The following is an 18,581-nucleotide window of genomic DNA, read 5'->3' on the forward strand; positions in this document are numbered from 1 at the left end:
TGGCCTCCCACGTTGGGCCGCTGCCAGATTCCAATCCATCTAATAGTCCACGCTCCGCTGAGTGCTGACGGCCTAAATTTTCAAAGACCCTTCAAGCCATCGATTTCACCGCGTTTTACTATATTCTGAGGATCCTCGCTCCACCCATCTATTTATTAGAATACCGTAATTTAGAGACGACGCTGACTAGTTACTAGTATAATACATTCAGAACTCATAACCATTGCTTCTGTTGTTGTCGCTCCCTGAGTTTGGCACCATCCTCTGGCCTCTTCCTCTCCAAAACTATCGGAAAAAAGGTTTCGAGAAACTGCCCAAAACCTGAAATTGCAGAGTTTTTAATAGAATTAATCAAGGGGCCGGGATGGGCAGTGAAGGATGCAATCCCATGAAGCCCAGATTTCTGTGCTTACACGGGTTCAGAACAAGTGGTGAAATTCTCAGGAAACAAGTGACTACTAAATGGCCTCAATCTGTGTTGGACAAGCTTGATCTTGTATACGTGGATGCACCTTTTCCATGCCAGGGCAAATCCGAAGTTGAAGGGATATTTGATCCTCCTTATTATGAATGGTTTCAATTCAATAAGGTCAGATATATTTTCACTCAAATTTTGGTAATTACTGTTTTTCAAGATTGGAAATTGACATGAGTGTCATACTCGTACATGATATTACTTTCCTTGCTCAGGAATTTACAGAGCATCAGAACTTCGATGAGTGTCTTGCTTACATAGAAGATTGCATGGTTAAGCATGGCCCTTTTGATGGTCTTCTTGGTTTCTCACAGGTTCGTATTCTATGTCTTTCTTACTACCATTTAGAGGAATTACATTCCTTCGTGGTATAATTTGGTTGCTATTGCAAATATGCAAAAAGGATGCATTAGCGGATTTGTTACTATCCTTTCCATCAACCGCCAATTATGGCATGCCATCGAATTAAACATTATGTATTACTTGGGTGTGAATTTTGGTTGGTGTGTCTATCTAATTGAGGCTCCTGAACAATTCAGGGAGCAATTTTATCAGCTGCATTGCCTGGACTTCAAGAGAAGGTAAGCTGTTAAAGTTGGGAGAATTTTTTCTGGACTTAAAAAAAAATAATTTTCAATTGGAGCCTGGTGATTTGACCTTGTGGAGAGATGGTATTACTTTTTTGCAGGGTGTGGCTCTTACGAAGGTACCTAAGATAAAGTTCTTGATAATAGTTGGAGGGGCAAAATTTAGGAACCAGTCTGTGGCAGAGAAAGCCTATGCATCACCAATTCAGTGCACTTCTGTTCACTTCATAGGTAGGTATCCCTGATGATGATGATATTGTTAATCTGCATGTATATATTCAAACTTTATGTTGGCCATTCTTTCCTTTCTGATGATCCGAATTTATGTGTATAATAAGTTCAAGCACAGAATAACCACATCTAGTGAGAGCTAGCAGTATAACATTCATGTCCTAAATTTGCAACTGCGTTTTTCAGAGAAAATCAAGTGAAATCAGAATGAAGTCATTTCAGGATTGTAGCTAGGTCTCTATATAATCCAACTTATGCTCATGGGAGGAGATGAGAACAATGAATTTTGATTATTTTTCTTTTTTTAACATTTTTTAGTAATTGGATTTTGATAATTGGTTTATTCAATACTGAGCAATATCCAAAAAGACTAGAAGTATTGCAGCTTTCAAATTCTTTATCAGCTACTTTGAGCATCTTTATTCAATACTGAGTCATAGTTGGTGTATGTCCCCTGCTCTCAATTGCCTCTGTGCTCATCATGGTTTACTTGCATTTCATATTGCTGTTGGTTACATAACATGCCACTTGCATTTGATGATCCATAAATAGTGCTGTTTTTAACCTGCCCATCAAGCTCATGCACGAGCAATTTGCGCTGAATTCATGTGAAACTTTTGTGTCATATCTTGTGATCCATTGACGATTCTGATTAATTATCAGCAAAGACATGTTACTTGCTCATTTGGTACGTAACTCACAGTAGAAAAGTTGAGCAAAAGCTATCATATGATGATGGTATCCAAGCACATGCAAAACTTTGACGACATACTCTATAGAGCAGTTTGTTTGATGTTAGAAACAAAAACATACAAGGAAATTTGTTGGACTGTCAATCAATCATCTCCAGACAATTGAAGAACAACCTTCCTTTTGCAGGGGAGCAGGATTTCCTGAAGCCATATGGGACTGAACTAATAGAATCATGTGTTGACCCCTTGGTCATTCATCATCCAAAGGGCCACACAATACCAAGATTTGGTAATGCTCTATATATTCAATCCTCCAATTTCCTTCCTGTAAACTTTTCGTTTCGTATGATCTAAGCCTAACAATGCAACATTGTCTTTCTATGTCAGACGACAAAACTTTGGAGGAGATGCATCGGTTCCTTGATAGGTTACACAAAGAGGTTAACACTAGTTATACTGAACAAGAAGTATCTTCACAGAAAGCTTCCTAGAGTATTAGAGGAAGAATTCTGTAATCGAAGCATGTAGTGACCATATCTTCAATTATACAAGCCATTTTGTGGCTCTGTACCTGCAGACTTCTTATAGTAATTATTGATATTACGAAATTTCCCTTTAGATAGTTGTGGAACTTGTTGAAAATCTCGCAATTATGCTCTCAGATTTTGTCCTTGAAGGGATTTTCTTTTCTTTTCTTTTGTAAATGAGAAGTCTTGAATCCAAGGCCTCTTACTTACAACTTCCACAGTAAGAAAATCAAAGGCTTCAAGCCTTTGGAATTAGCACTACACTTAATTTTGCTTACCGGATTTATTTTCAGCGGTATTTGATTTGAAACTTTAATCACTAATGCCCCTTCCCAACTCAGGACACACAAAAATAGTAATGGGCTCCTGACAAAAGCTAACTATTAACACCTGTTTCACTTCACGCCTTCTCTAATAAGGCGCCAAGTGTCGACTGCGTCTTTGAACTCTTCCTCCATTCTCCAAGATTGTGATCGATTCACGTCTGCCAATTGGTGGGGTCATTTACCATTGAACAAATGCTCGAGTTTTGAGTAGCTTTACCTGAATGGGGCACGGACACTGCTTGATGAATTGTCTGAGAGAGATCAGGTTGTAAACTGGAGCCATACGACTTTAAAAAGTTTTGATCACAGCACAGAGCTTGGTAATGTGGACTCGTTCCCAAAAATACAGATGAAGGTGGATTCTGCGTCTCGTTGAAGTTGTACAAGGAGTGCGCTAGGGATTACATGCTTTGACTGAGGATGTACATTGTAGGATATGTAGAGGCATCAACGTCCATGAACATTGTGCATGCAGTGCTTTTCGTTAAAAAGTGGTGAAGGGTAATATTTTTGTGGGGAAAATGATTAAATGAACATGAAGAAGAAACATAGGGTCTTGCTAATAGGATGCTGTTTTCCTCTTCATGGAAAATCTCATTGTTTTGAAGCTAAATTTGGGGTGAGAAATTATCCAGGGAACCTAAGAAAACAACCTCTGATTTCTGCTTGATTGAACTTAGATAAAGGGGTGCTTGAATTTGTTGCTTTTCTATATATATATATATATATATATAATCTTGAAAAACTCCATATTACACCTTTCAAATTTCACTTTTGTTGATTTCCTTATATACAGGAAATGCGTCCAGCTCTTTCTCTTCCTCTTCTTATTTACACGGACTCGAAAAAAAAAATCGACAACGTTAAAGGAAGATGGATATTAGTCTCTGATAGAAGATAACAAATCAAATGTGCCTTCAAAAGGTTTAAACGGATGAAGAGAAGAATGTCTTTTTTCAGCTTTAAGTATTGCAACTTGCCCTAATACTTGTAAATAAGTCTCAGTATGCATAAATGGCTTGCTCTATCCAGTGAATTCTGATATTCTGTTTCCTTCCTATCTATCGTACTGATCGTGTAACTGATATATATCTTATGCATTTTCTTGGTCCATTTGTAATAAAATAATCTCTGCAATTTCTTGTTTGATCAGTTACTCTAGATGAATGGTAGAAAAGCATGTTCCTGGGCATAGACACCAATTTGCACCAGGTTCTGGCTTATGGGGGAGGCGTGTGCGCTCATTGATCGAGCACTCCTTGCATAGTTAGTAGCAGCATGGATGCCCCGAAACTCATCTGCCCGATTTTCTGGGGTTGGGGATGCGGCAGAAATGTTTCTAAACTACGGGCCAAACTTACTCACCAAACTGGTTTCCTGTGGATTATGTGATTTCAGTATTCACAGATATAGACACCTACAGAAACTTGTATAGCTTTCTTAAAATTCAGGGGTTCCCACTCTTGCAAATTATGAAGTTAGCAATCTTTCAATTACTTGAATAACCAAATAAGTTTAGCTCGAGTCCAGGTAATTGATGTTTTATCTGTATTTTCTGCATTTGTCTTTAGACGACATGCAAGCATTTGAATGTGCTGCAGATTTCTAGACCCTGCCAAACATTCATCTGATTTTTTAATACAGGAAAATGATTTTTGCCGGTAGCCTCACTCAAATGCAAGCCATGATGACTGCAGATTTCCGGAGGGATCTTATTTCTGGGTTGTTAAGTAACTATTTTCTCATATGCATGCTAAGTCAGGTCATGTGTAGAGAATCTCTTTCTTAGGCCTACAAGAGCAGTGCTGTGTATGACAAATATACCATGTCCATGGAGTTCTTCGGATAAGGATGATTTTCTTCTCCACTCGAGTCATATTATTTACTGTAGGTTCCTCTCTTCTGCTATTGTATGTCATAAAATGTCCACTACCATGCTTAAAATCTGGAGTTTGCTACTGCATGATATACATTTTAGGTACGTAGATATACATTGCCAATTTCGACTTTCGGCAAAAAAACATGTGTCACAGATACATGGTTCAAAGACTCGGTCGAGACTAAGACGACTTGGCCGAGTCGTCATCGAAACCATCGAAACAGGGCTTTCCGTTCCGATACCGAGACGAGATCATTCTGAGATAATGGATCGTCGAAAATTCGACCTAAACGTCTCCGAGATCGATAGAAACGGTCGAATCATCCCGAGTCATCTCGAATCAATTCGAATTTTTATTATTTTTACTAATTTTTTATTATTTTTGTTTATCAATTTTTTTACAATTTTTAGAATATTAAATATTTCAAAAATTTGCATATTGTCGAAACCGCGATCGATATAACGAAACTGATGTGGAACGGTCCGAACCGCGACCATGACTACGACCGCGCCTTTGAACCATGCACACATGAGATGTAGCTTTGCGGGCTGTGGGATCAAACTGCTCAGAATACGTACTTCAGCAGTGCTGCAATTAGGAGTTCGTGTCATCATATGCCTGAGCTTCTTATACTGTGAAATTTGAACGACCATGTCGAATTGCGCTGTTTTCAACCACTGCATAATGCTTAGTAAGTGGATGTTTTTGTTCTCCAATTCTGTGATCCTCCGCCGTGTAAATGATAAATGGGGCCTCTCTTGTTTTGCTTCAGATAACTACAACTGAAAGTATTGCAATAATCATGACGCATTGACTTCATCTATAATCACAATATATGGTTGCATATTATCATTATCCGGCGTTTAGGCCTCCAGTACTTGTCCAAGAACTTGAGGTACATATAAATATCATCAGATATTGTATCCTTAATTAGTTAGCGATGTAAGTAATCTCTCTTTTTCCCTTGGGGACTGTGATTGTTTTGGAATCTTTTCGTCCCTCATGTACCTCTATATTCATAATGATTTCTTCCATGTTCAGCGTTTACGTTCTTCTGCTCTGCACGTAAATTCATTTTTCAATTACCTTTTTAACGTCACGTATATCAAATCATTACAGTATATTTTTTTAATCAAAAATTTCACAAAATAACGTTCATTAGTTAAACTCTGACTTGATTAAAGGTGCAAATGCTCCCCGTTAAAGTACTTTTCAACTTGATGATTGGCCTTTTCTCGTCTTCGTTCGTTTAATGGATAAAGGGATAGCGTAAACTTTGGCCCCTAATCAAGATTCAAGAAAAGACTTTGCTTTATTTCTCATCAAACCTGGCCTCAAAATATCTGAAGACGGTTTCTTTATAGATGCTTGTTGACGTTATAGTCATGCTTACACTAAAAAAGAGTACTATCGAGTTCACAAGATTGTGAGTGTGAGCTCGATCGGTCCTTGCCAAACTGGGTCCCCACCATGAAAAACATCAGGAATTTCTTTTGAAAGCTCTTTTGACCATTTGCAGTTGAATCCTGACAGGTTGACCCTTTACTTTTCCTCAAAGGCTCTTCCCCTCCCAATGGAGGGTGACCATACAACTTTTAAGTTGAAGTGTTGAATTGAACCCCCACTCTTCTTCTCCTCCAAATCAAAATGAGGGAAATTTTTTTTTTTGTTCTTCTATCGATTTTGGTGGGGATGGGAAGAAGGGCTATGGAGTTATGGCTCAAATTCATGGTTGTGGAGATGGTTTTTGGAAAACTTAAAAGATATTTGAATGAAATTCCGGAATTGCTATGACTAGACGTTTTCAATTTTCGATTCGACTGCACATTGAAATTACTTGAATTTAAGAAGTTTTATAAATTGTTTACATATTTTTTAATTTTCTAATTTTATTTCCAAATTGATGACTTGAAAAGTAAAAAGATACAACATGCTAAAAGTTATATATATGTAAACTTGTTTGTATTGTTTTTAAACTAGTGCAGAAAGGTATTCTCATGGCTGTAAATTATTGCAAGTTATTTTTAAGAGTATTGTACATCATTCATAATTTAAGTAAATTAGCATTTTTTGTTCGAACCAATAACACAAAAGCTATTAAAGAGTTTTTCGATCTTGTTATCAACTTTAAAATTTCTTTAAAGTGCTACATTGATCAATTTACAAAATTAAGAGGTAAATTTGATGTGTAATAATAATAATAAAGAAATCACAAGAAAATGGCAAATTTGGAATGAACTTGTATTTTCTCTCCCAAAATGAGTTTTTTAATATTAATTAGGTTTGTTTGGACAACAATTTATTTGGTCAAATATATTTGCTTATATCATCATTACAATTTCCAATACACCTTTTTACCTTCCCAATTACCTTTTTATCTCACATACATCACATCACAAAAAGTGCTACAGTAAAAATATCTCAAATAATTTACAATCCAAACAGAGCCGATTCATATTTTGAAATCAAATGTTGCAAAAAAATTAAAATTGGGGAGCCAAATGAGATTTTTTTTAAAGTTCGAAAGTGCCGAGCGAAATTATCAAAAACCTCAGGGGAAAAGGAAAAATGATTAGAAGATTCTCCGGTGTTTTTTCACTCACTCTCTTTCTCTCTCAAATCAATGAAGCTTCATTATCTCCCATGACCCCAAACCATTGTTCATCAATGGTTTGGAAGCCGTGCCTCCTTTTTAGCAAGTGGATGAAGCTGTTTAATCGAAAAGTTTTGCGGCCAAATGGATTTAGTTCTCGGAGACCAATGAAGGCCACAAATTTTCATTTTCTTTAGACACATCACTGGATGAAGAATGTTAGTAACGACCATTTGGTAGGGCATGAGAGAGCTACTTGTGCCCCCAAGTGCTCAATCCGGTGGTGACAATGGCTTATTGACAGACAAGTTGAAGGCCAAGGAAGTTTTGCCAAAAATCAACAAAACGAACCTACATCATAATTTCTGATTGATTTGATTATGAAAGTCCCTCTCTTTTATGCATAGGTTCCACGGGTCTAGAGAAAAGAAAAATGCTTGACCATCACAGAACAACGAGAGAACTAATCCTTTTACTAGAAAAGCTACTATCATTTTTTATCGACGGTCATTTTTGCGAGAAATGGTGCTATCATCTTATCATTTCAACTTGCGTACTTGTCCTTACTAATGGTAATCCTATTATGCGGAGTAAGGAGAAGGAATTGAGGATAAGCTAAAGATAGAATTGTAGTTTTAGTCCTTAATGTTTGACTTGTATACTATATTAATCCCTAATGTTTCGTCCAAAATAAAGTCTTGTTCCTAAAATTTCTAATTTTGGGCCTCCCATTTAGGATAACTAATGAAAGTTCAAGAATGACAAACGGTGAACATCAAATTTCCATTAGTTAACAACTTTAAATTTGTACCCCAATTTTCTTATTTTAGATCCCCTAAATTTTAAAAGATGATATTAAGGGTTTAGGATGAAATGAGATGCAAATTAGAACGAAATTATACTAAATGGATTATAAGAATTCTAATTAAATTTATTTTTCTTCTATTTTATTTTTTATTTAATTTATTCATGACACTAACGTCTCATATACTTGTTCTCGTTTGCATAGTCAATCTCAAATTTTGGTATAAAATATGTATGTTATTGTTTTACACTATTAATAATTAATTGATGATGAGTTTTATCATTTTCTTTATTTTTAATGATAATAAAATAGGTAATTGGATTCCTATTAAAATATAAGAAATATAAAATATTTGTAAACTCAGCTTTTTTTTAAAAAAAAATTTAATGGATGCTTAGTGGGTACTTGTTAAGACATCTAAAGTATACAGAGCCTATTGTGTAAATGCACATGCTAACGATTATTACACTACCTTGCATATATCAACTTTTTCTATTTAACTTTATTTTTCCAAAATACAAATAGTTGAACTAGACATTGAGATGTACCTGTACTAGTTTTTGTAATCACAATGGCTAACTGTGAGAATTTAAAACCTAAGTGCTCAACATATACAGAAATTTATGTAGTAGCAATTATATTAAACTTGAGACTAACTACGCAAAAGAGATAAAAGTACACGAGATATTATTGGTATGAATAAATGAAATAAAAATAAAAAAGAGAAAAATGAATTTAATTAGAATTCTTATTACCCATTTAATGCAATTTGATTTATTTTAATTTGCATCTCAGTTTTACATTAAAACCCTTAATATCACACTAATTAAAGTTTAGGTGAACATAATGATTCAAAATCAATATATTAGGATTCAAAAGTGTAAAATTTTCATTAATTGTGCCTACCAATTTTATTCACATGCCAAACATTGGGAACCAAAACTGTAACTCTCCCCAAGCTAAAATTACGGTCAAGAATTACAAAGCTCGATAAGAAAAACTTCACTTGCATTGAGATGATATTTTTGGTAGGTATATGATAGTTACATTTGTTACGACTTTTTTTGAGCTTAGTCGCGTAATAAATCAAGATGAAATGAGTATGAAATTGGAATGGGGGTCTTGCAAATAGCAGATGACAGGATCATATTATTGTTCGTACAATGGTGGCGGCTTTTTTAAACATCAACTCATCTTTTCTTTGTGGATTCACTTTCTTTCTGTGATAGTACAATGGTACTAGATATTCTTTCTCATAATAAAGCGTGTAGTGGTAGTAAATACTCTACTTTGGATGTATGGAAGAGGGCCCCCACCCGCGTCTCTACTTAGCCATATGACTGGCAAAGAGGGCATAAAGTTGGAGCTTTACAAAGTGAAGTGAATAGTGACCCCTCCATTGTGGGCTAATCAAAATGACCTTGACCCATACACTATGCCTAGGGTAGATTGTTGGCTAGATAAAATAAGGGTCAATCCAAAGTTAATAGTTCCCCCACCCAAAATAAAAAAGGACAGTTGGTTGGGATTAATAATTTTTTATCAAATTTTTTTTTATTTTAAAGAGTAAAATTAATTAGAGAAAGCATATAAATCTAAAGGACGAAAATAATTATTAGTGTGGATATATTCATGATAGATCAGGTGAAATTTAGATATATTCATTAAAGAAAAACCCTTTCTCTAAAATACCATCAAAAAATAAAGATTTGCTTTCGCTATTTCTTTTCGTCGCTATTTCAAATCTATCTGTTTGGATAGAGGATTATTAGCCAAAATTTATTTGCTTACATCATCATTACAATTTCCAACACACCTTTTTATCTTTCCAATTACCTTTTTATCTCACATACATCACATCTCAAAAAGTGCTACAGTAAAAATATCTCAAATAATTTACAATCCAAACAGAGCAGATTCATAAATGAAATGTACAGGAGCGTCATTCATGGTCACCTTTTTTCAGTATGAATTTGAAAAATATGAAAAAAAAAAGAGAAAAGAAATAGAAAAAGTATCACGGATATTTGTGCCCCGGGAAGGGAGGAAGGGAAATTAAATGAGATCGTAAAAATCTGACTGCCTGAAACCTTGCTTGCCTAGGATTTCAAACAGAAGATTCTCACGCAGTACATCCTACACAGGAAGTCAAATATTAGGTTTATGATTTTGTTTGCATACCAATACCAATACAGAGTATCCACGATTCCCAAAGCTGTTTGTTAAGTATTCACGCATTAGTTTTCCTTCCTCACGGAAACCTCCCCCAATTCTCGCACGGCCCTCACATGCACGTTCTGGTTTGGTGCCGAAAACCATCACACCTCTTTGATTGCCAAATGTTGATAAGGGCAAACTTTATAATGCATCAATTAGTACCAAAGTCAAGATAAGGGCACCTTTATCATGTGGGAGTATCAATTAGCAACAAAGTCAAGATATAAGTATTTAGACGAATAAAATTAGTAATTTGCATCACAAATATATTTTTTAACACATATTTTTATTTTTTAATTACATTTTTATCTCATATATACATCGTATCGTAAAAAGTGTTACAGTAATTATTTCAAATAATCTCCTGTCCAAACACATTTAATCATATTAGTAGTGTTTTCTAATAATAACCGGTCACGTTACGAATGATGGTCGATTTTTTTACATCGTCAAATTCAACATCGGTCTGTCTAACTAACGGGTGCTATAAAGATATATTTTCAGGTGTTATATTTTTTAAAAATATAAAATTAATTAGAAAAAATAAATAAATACAAGGGCGGTTAAGCAAGATTAAATAAAAATATATATATAAATATAAGAGAAGATAATAATTATTAGTATGTATACATATATATATATATGTGATAAATTAGGTAAATATCAAGCGTGTTAAAAAAACCCATTCAACATTGTAGTAGTTCTTGTACAGGAAAAGTAAGATAGCCCACATAAAATAAAATAAAACAAAATCTCCGGGCCTCATTTTTCAGCTGTGTATTAATGGACTTTATTTATTAATTTTTTTTTTTTTTTTGTCGACACGATAGAATTCCTATAAACCTAAACTAGCCTATTCTAGAGGGGAAGGGGAGGGGACTCGATGTGAGTAGAAACTCCATCGAAATTGGTCAATGAAGACCGTCATATATTGTGACAAATTTTGTGGGAGGCAAGGTTCGAACCCTTGACCTCCCGCACCACCAAGTCTAAGAAGGCTTGGGATGACCACTGGACCAAAGGCCCGATGGCTTATTAATGGACTTTATTTACTTGCTGGATTCTTTTACCCTTCCTTCCTTCCTTGTGTTATGTCTCTTCCATCTGATTCTCTTTTGATTCTCTGAGCAATTTTCCTCGTAAGCAATGCAGACCGTGCCAAAAAAATGTCGGTCACGCAGCGTTAGCAGCAGCCTCCATGACCAAATTAAAGAGACTCGTAATAAATAAATAGAATGAATGAATGATCAAGCACGGGCATACCCCATCAATCTTGAATTTTTTAATCCGGGATCCGATCGCCAGCATGGGATCAAAAACCAGCAAGTACCAAGTCTCTGTTCATATGAATAATTTAGTGGACAGGCAAACTTCAACTTGATCCCTCCTCATTATTTAATTCCCCTTGATGATAGTAGCTTGTCCCCTTTGCCCTTTTGAATGGAGATTGATATTTTCATCAAGGAGTGGTGATATTGATTTACTAGGAGTATATTGTTTCTTAAATTCTCGCACCATGAAATTTTGCCTCCAAACTCAAATTTTAGATGAAGGGACCTAGTGCTATCATCTCGCACTCCTTCCTTTTTGTTTCGTTGTTTATGTGGCATTTTATATCCTAGAGTTTGAGCCGGTGAGAAATTGGTTTTGGTTTTGCAGATAACGAAGAATTTCTTCGGCTCGATTGATAAGACGTTTTATCAATAATTGAGAGGTCGATTACTGATTCGAATCGCCCCGCGTGAATGGTCCAGCGGCAGCGCCTCTCACCAGTGACCCTTGAGGTCACAAGTTCGAGTCTCCGCTACGCTGGATTCCTCCGCGCACTTAACGTGTTCGGGCCGGGTTGGGGCGCCGGATCGCAGGGGATTAGTCGGACCCTTAAGGATTGACCCGGACACCCCTGTGTCGACAAAAAAAAAAAAAAAAAGATTACTGATTCGAATCATCAAGAGAGCATGTCAAGAATTATGCATAAATAAATGAAACAAGAGCTAATAAATAAAGATGGGAAGTTATAGTATAGAGTAGTACTATAACATACGTAAGCAAATAAACATGGAGTGGAAAATTAAAGCAGCACCGGGGAGGAGAGAGAGAGAGAGGGCATTACATAGTACTTTTTAGTGGTTGACCTGGGTGCTTAGTTCAGCCATGAATGTGCTTAACAGACAAAAGTTGTGGAAAAACCCGAACCCCCCCTTTGGATTCACCGACCTTTTGATTTTTTTCTCCCCACCACCCTGCCATTCCACGCCATCCGTCCATCCATCATCCACCACTTCTTCGCTGGCTCCAAATTCTACTCCCTCCTTTGTTCTTCTTCTTGTTTGTTGGTTAGCTTCTTTGTGCGCTGTACTGCTTACAATAATTAATTAAATAAACGAGTAAATCTTTTATGCACCGATAGATAAACAGACAGTGTACGTACCAGCGATCTTAAAAAACACGTCACGTCACTCACATATAGATAAAATTCGATGTTCAAATTCAAATTCATATATGATGTGACGTTCATCCAACTCGTGTCGATGTGTACACCGATCGACCGACAGTGTAGAAAAGATAAATTCTTCTTGAACTATGCATCATGTATAGGTTATTAAATTGCTGATTCAGTACTAATAAAGTAGTAGTATACCACTACTACATGATTAGAAATGCTTACAAGAAACAAGGCGTAAGGCAATATAGTTTACAAATCTCGTTAATGTTTAGTGTATTCCCACCAAATTCAACCCATCAGTTTGGTGGGTCCACGACATCAGTTGTGTATTCTTCGCCATATAAGATATAGCCAGCCCCCCTAAGGGAAGGTGCTTGACTTTCTTTTTTTTTTTTTTTTTTTTTAATTTTCTCTTTTATTGACAGTCCAGGAGCATCAACTATTGAGAGACGATCAGAAACTGTAATGGTGTAGAAACTAAAAGGGCTCTTACTGAATTGGTTAATTCTGGACTTGGTTGAGAGGTAGATGTGAATTGCGTGAGTGATGTTTATTTCTTTATGCCTTCCTTTGCATTTGTGCCAAAACCAATCTGGGGTCAATGTCTCTAGTCGGTACAGAAGCAAGGCAACATCTTTTTGCAAAATTCTTCTATCAAATTGCTGTACTAAATTGTCCACACTCGGTAGTAGGTTAGACAGGCATATCAATGTGGTCTTTTTACGTAGACCATGGCAAATACACTGAAAGATGCTTGAGCCTGTGTCCTTGATGTGAGGTCATTTTCGCTCTGTTTTTTCTTTCAATGCAGCACTTTTATCTCTGGAGCAGCACAAGAGGTCTTTGTTGCGGAGGGAGAAAGGACTAGCAATCTCCATCTTTCAGATTAAAACAAAAAAGAGCCCTCAATTTTCTGCCCGCTGGTGGTCTGGCAAATAGTGCCCACGTTCTAAATGCTATGTACTTTGTGTAGAAGATCCACACTTGGAGAATTTTTTTTTTTTTTTTTTTTTTTTTTTTTTTTTGCATTTTGGAACACTATTGGAGGGAGGATTATTGCAAATAATTAACTCCTTTGGATATCTGAGACTTTCAGAGGTATTGTATTGGAAGGACAGCAAGTCTGGCGGTTCTCCATAGCCAAATGGGGTGATAAGTTTTGGTCCACTTTACCTAGAAATGGTTAGAGACCGATACAGAAAAGGCAAAGCTTGCTTCCCATCACTCATCAAGTTTGCTCACTCAGATCCCACTTTGAGGATATAACCTCTGCTTTTACATCCCCTGCCAGAGTAAATACTAGCGGAGGAGAGGGGGTGGCAGACTTCTGTGCCCATTATCACCCCACAAAGGCACAAACACAATCAGGGATACCTCATCCCTTAAAAAAGGGTTCAAGGAAGTTAGCTACTTTACAGGGCTGTGACAAATCAGCAAAGAGATGGGCCCCAATAACACACCAATAAGAAGGATCCTACCTCAACACAAATCAAGAATGCAATGCAGATAATAGAGCAAGCTGAAAACTCTTATCCATAAAAATCATATAGTTCAAAGAATAATGATGAAATTCTGCAGCAACTGATTGTACACCATCCCGCTACTGTTACAACACCAAGGCACCAGCTCCGTTATGTTACTACTTATGTATGCATGTGGAGAGAGAGAGAGAGAGAGAAAGGGGAGACAGAATCAGGACCATCCAAGGGGGTAGAAAATAGGGAGAGTCTCATCTCCTTTCTCGTGCATGGAACCCACACGGTGGTCCTGCAATTTGTACTTGTACAAATGCTTTCTATACATAATTACTGGGGCTCACTATGAAGCTGATCATTCCACATTCAGAAAAGGCAAGACACACTCACACTTGCATCTGGTCCATGCATATTTGGCATTTATTACTCATCTCATATTTCTAACAATAACAATTATAAATTCAACAGTCAGGTGCTGAGAACAACACATCTGAGAAAAACAAACATTTCTAAAGATTTAGATGGAGAGATTGATTGATGTATATTCCTGGGCACTAGTTATCAGCAGCTACAGCGAGGAATCTTAAAACTAAGATTTCTAAAAATTACGCCTGCTGAACTCTATCAATAATCCGCTTAATTCACTATACCCAATGCATTGAGGAGGACTTTCAGTTTCTCAATCTCCAGGTCCTGAAGACCCTTTTTTCTAAATGTTGTCGGAGAAACAATCAGATCCAGTGGTACATGGCACCAGTGTCTACCAATCTTTGGTGCTGCTCAACAACCCCTCCTTTCACTACCTCCAAAGGCTTCTTTGTCAAATGAATTTGAAGCATTAAGAAACATTAAAATTAAATGCGTACCGATACAACATTGGATGGTCCATTGCCTTGCTCGAGTAAAGAGCTTCTAAAATTTCTACAATTCTGTCGACTGCCTTGGAAAACTGTATTGAATGTCATTTCAATTGCTCAATCGTGCGCGCAAGTCGTATTCTGTCTTGCTCACCAAGGCCAGGACCTTCATGTGGGTCATAAAAGCTACCCACAGTACATCAAATATCGCGGAACCAAGAGTCCATGATTGCTCAACGTCAACTTCATTATCAGCACAAACATTTCCCAGATGCATGTTCACAGGATGTTTACGAATCTTGGTGCATCAGCTCTTGGCCCATCAAGAGACCTATACATGTATAATGTCCCAACAAGATCACCAATATCCCTTCCTTCTACGTCGTCATAATCACCAATATCCCTTCCTTCTCCGTCGTCATCTGAGCTAATAACTTCCACTACTAAGCGAGGTAATTGGCGAGCAATTCGACTGCAACCTGCACGAGTTACTCTACAAGACGACATCCACAGGAACCTCATGTTGTAATAGTGATGTAGACCAGCAAGCAAGCCCAAATCTCCAAAGGGGCTATCTCTTATCTCAAGTTTCTGCAAATTTGGGCAGCCCTCAAGAAGATACTTCAGTGACATGTCCCCATCACCAGCAAAAGCCACAGACAAGGTCCTCACTAGTTTTCCATATTGTCCAATATAACTGAAAGCCTTGTCAGTGAGCAAACCAGATACGGCAAGCCGAGTGAGCTTCTTGCAATTCTTGACAATGGCACCAAAACCTTCATCCATTGGTTCTCCAGTCAAATGGTCAGGCCTGTGTCTTCCCATGATACAAAGACGGAATACCACAAGATCAGGACAGTTCTTTGACATTGCTACAACAGCTGCATTTGTCATTCGCTGGCAGAAATATAGAATAGATTGCAGTTTCCTACAGCCTTCAGATATTGCGAGAAGACCCACTTCAGAAACAGGTCCCTCGACATCCTCTCGAGGATCAATTGGGAAAACACGAAGCTCATGGAGATCCTTACATGTTGCAGCCACTGCCTGCAGTCCTTCATCGCATACCGAGTCAAGCACCTGCATAAATCAAGGGTAAGGAAAACCAAAAGATTGACAGAATCAACATTCAAACGGAAATTCCATTTACTTACCCACAAAGTCTGGAGCTTATGGCAATGATAGATAAAGGATTTCAGTTGTTCAGTACTGATTGTGGCGTAGCTAAGATTCAGAGAGGTAAGGTTAGCACACACTGGAACTATTGCAGGCAGATAATGAGCATTGATTTCTCTGAATCCAGAAAGGCAAACTAGAGATTTGCATGCAGCAAAAGCAGAAACGTAGTCTGGCTCCTGTTCACCCTGAGCAACAATCTCTGCGGGGCCAAATGAACCAGTTCCCAAGTGGGTGAGCTGTGGAGCTCGAACTATCAAACGATAGAGCTGCACGATTGTTACATGTCGATTCAATCTAAGCTTCTTCAAAGACGGTGACTTAACCACAAGTCTCTCCAATGCCTCAAAATTAATAGGGGAGTCCACACAGTCAAATATCAAAGACTCGAGACATGTTCCATTCTGTGGAAAACATGAAATCCAGTCCACTTCATCTTCTACCAACTCTGACTCAATCAAATCGAGCACTCTAATCTTCCTGAGATCACGTAAAAACAACTCACATTACACAAAAGAAGATCACATAATCTCCATATTGGAGCCTCACACCATTTACACTCTTCCAGGTACACTTAAATCGAATTGCAATCTTAATCCACAACATCTTAAGACGCCAATCCAAATGCAACCACACAAAACATCCCAATATTCCAGACTTCAATCATCCAATAAAAAATTCCTAGTAGTATGTAAAGTGCATACTATAGGCCAGAGTTTCATTCAGCAAAATATTGTTCCACAACTAATGTATTAAAAAAATAAAAATTTTGAATACAATAGATCTTAACATGGTCCGGAATCAAACAAAATCCTACCTTTAGCTCAACAAAACAGAAATAATCTTTAGCTCAAAAAGATCAATCCAACCAAAAAAGAAACATTCTTTAGCCGCAAAAAAGATACAAAAATAAAATCATCTCCCAAAATCCAAAGTTCACCTCCCCAAAAAAAAAAAAAAAAAACCCAAAACCCGCTAACGAGAACTAATATTCAGCTCAGAAAAATCAGAACCCCGCATCGCAAAATCCAATCTTTACGTCGACAAACCCACAACGCCGTCAAAGCTACCACAAAGGCATATAGATCTAAGTGCCCATTTCAATTAAAACATAATCACACACTAGTGCTAAGCTAAGAAATGGTCTACTAACCTGCACTCGCTGGCCACAATAGCAAGTCCATTAGTCCCAAATCCATCACAACAAACCAAAACCAGCTCCTTGAAATTCGGGAACGAGTGAGCCAGCACCGCCAGATCCTCATCAGCAACGGACATCCGCTTCAGATAAACTTTCTCCAGTCCCCGATAAGCCTGGCCCATAGAATTAACCCAAGGGGTGAAATTAGCCCCCCAATCCGCCGGCAAGAGGCTGAAATCAGCAAACCTGGGCTTCCCTTTAATGGCCACCGAGTTGACCCGCTTGAACCGGTTAATGACCCGACCAGGCGACACAGCATAGCAGTTGCCAATGAAGAGGTCGGATCTGGTCAGAGCCTCCGCACGGTACCATGACCTGCAGACCAGGGAGGCGGCGTTGCGGTCCCGCCTGGAGGTCAAGAAACAGAGCACGTTTTCCAGCACATTCTCGAGGACTTGATCTGGGTTCGGGGATATATAGGAGCAGGGCAAATCGCCGCCGTGAACGGTTGAGGAACTACGTGGGGGCTTTACTCCGCCGACCCCAGTGGCGGGATCTGAGGATGGGGGGCGCTCCTCGTCCTCTGACATTTCGGAAGAGCGATCCTCACTGCTCATAAGAGGAGGAGGAGGAGGAGGAGGAGAAGTAAATAGTAGCACTAGTTGTAAGTACTAAAAACTCTTATCTGGTCTGCGGTTTAGTTAGATTTATTGTGAATCAACGAACCCCTCCTCCCCCCACTCCCCCTCTCCACCCCCCTCACTCCCAACCACCCCTTCAAGTGAAAGTAGTGTTTGATATGTTTATGCTATATAATAATTTATTTTAAGTGTTACCATCAGTTTGTATCAAGTAAAAAGAATAACAAGTGCTAGTGATATTTAGATATAATAATAGTTTATATGCATTTTATGAATTATGGGCTTCATCAGAATTCAGATCATAAAGGTGGGAGAGTTTTTGGTTGATTGTGATGTTAATATATTTTGTGTTTCTTATTTTTTCTTCACAACTGGAGAAATGGGATAAATTCTCATTTTCTTAGAGGGAGAAGGGGGGGGGGGGGGGGGGGGGGGGGCTGGGGTGGGAACAACCTCAGTTCAGCTGTCCATGTCTAGTGGGCATTTGTTTTTTGCTCTTTCTTTATCTGTGT

General features: G+C 37.8%; 2 protein-coding genes across 2 annotated transcripts; one reads left to right on the top strand and one right to left on the bottom strand.

Moving 5' to 3' along the window:
• LOC140004143 (uncharacterized) lies at positions 1-2,655 on the top strand. The gene is made up of 6 exons (XM_072068062.1): positions 1-589; positions 691-789; positions 1,015-1,056; positions 1,164-1,293; positions 2,173-2,274; positions 2,373-2,655. Exons 1-6 carry the CDS (start codon positions 365-367, stop codon positions 2,474-2,476), a joined length of 702 nt encoding a protein of 233 aa, XP_071924163.1. The 5' UTR covers positions 1-364; the 3' UTR covers positions 2,477-2,655.
• Positions 2,656-14,653: 11,998 nt separating this feature from the next.
• On the bottom strand, positions 14,654-18,581 carry LOC140014958 (transport inhibitor response 1-like protein). The gene is made up of 3 exons (XM_072066685.1): positions 17,441-18,581; positions 16,266-16,767; positions 14,654-16,191 (listed from the first exon to the last, which is right to left on the bottom strand). The coding sequence occupies exons 1-3, from the start codon at positions 18,043-18,045 to the stop codon at positions 15,391-15,393; spliced, it is 1,908 nt and encodes a 635-aa protein (XP_071922786.1). The 5' UTR covers positions 18,046-18,581; the 3' UTR covers positions 14,654-15,390.

The sequence above is a fragment of the Coffea arabica genome, chromosome 10e (assembly GCF_036785885.1).
Source record: "Coffea arabica cultivar ET-39 chromosome 10e, Coffea Arabica ET-39 HiFi, whole genome shotgun sequence".
NCBI classification, from domain to species: domain Eukaryota; kingdom Viridiplantae; phylum Streptophyta; class Magnoliopsida; order Gentianales; family Rubiaceae; genus Coffea; species Coffea arabica.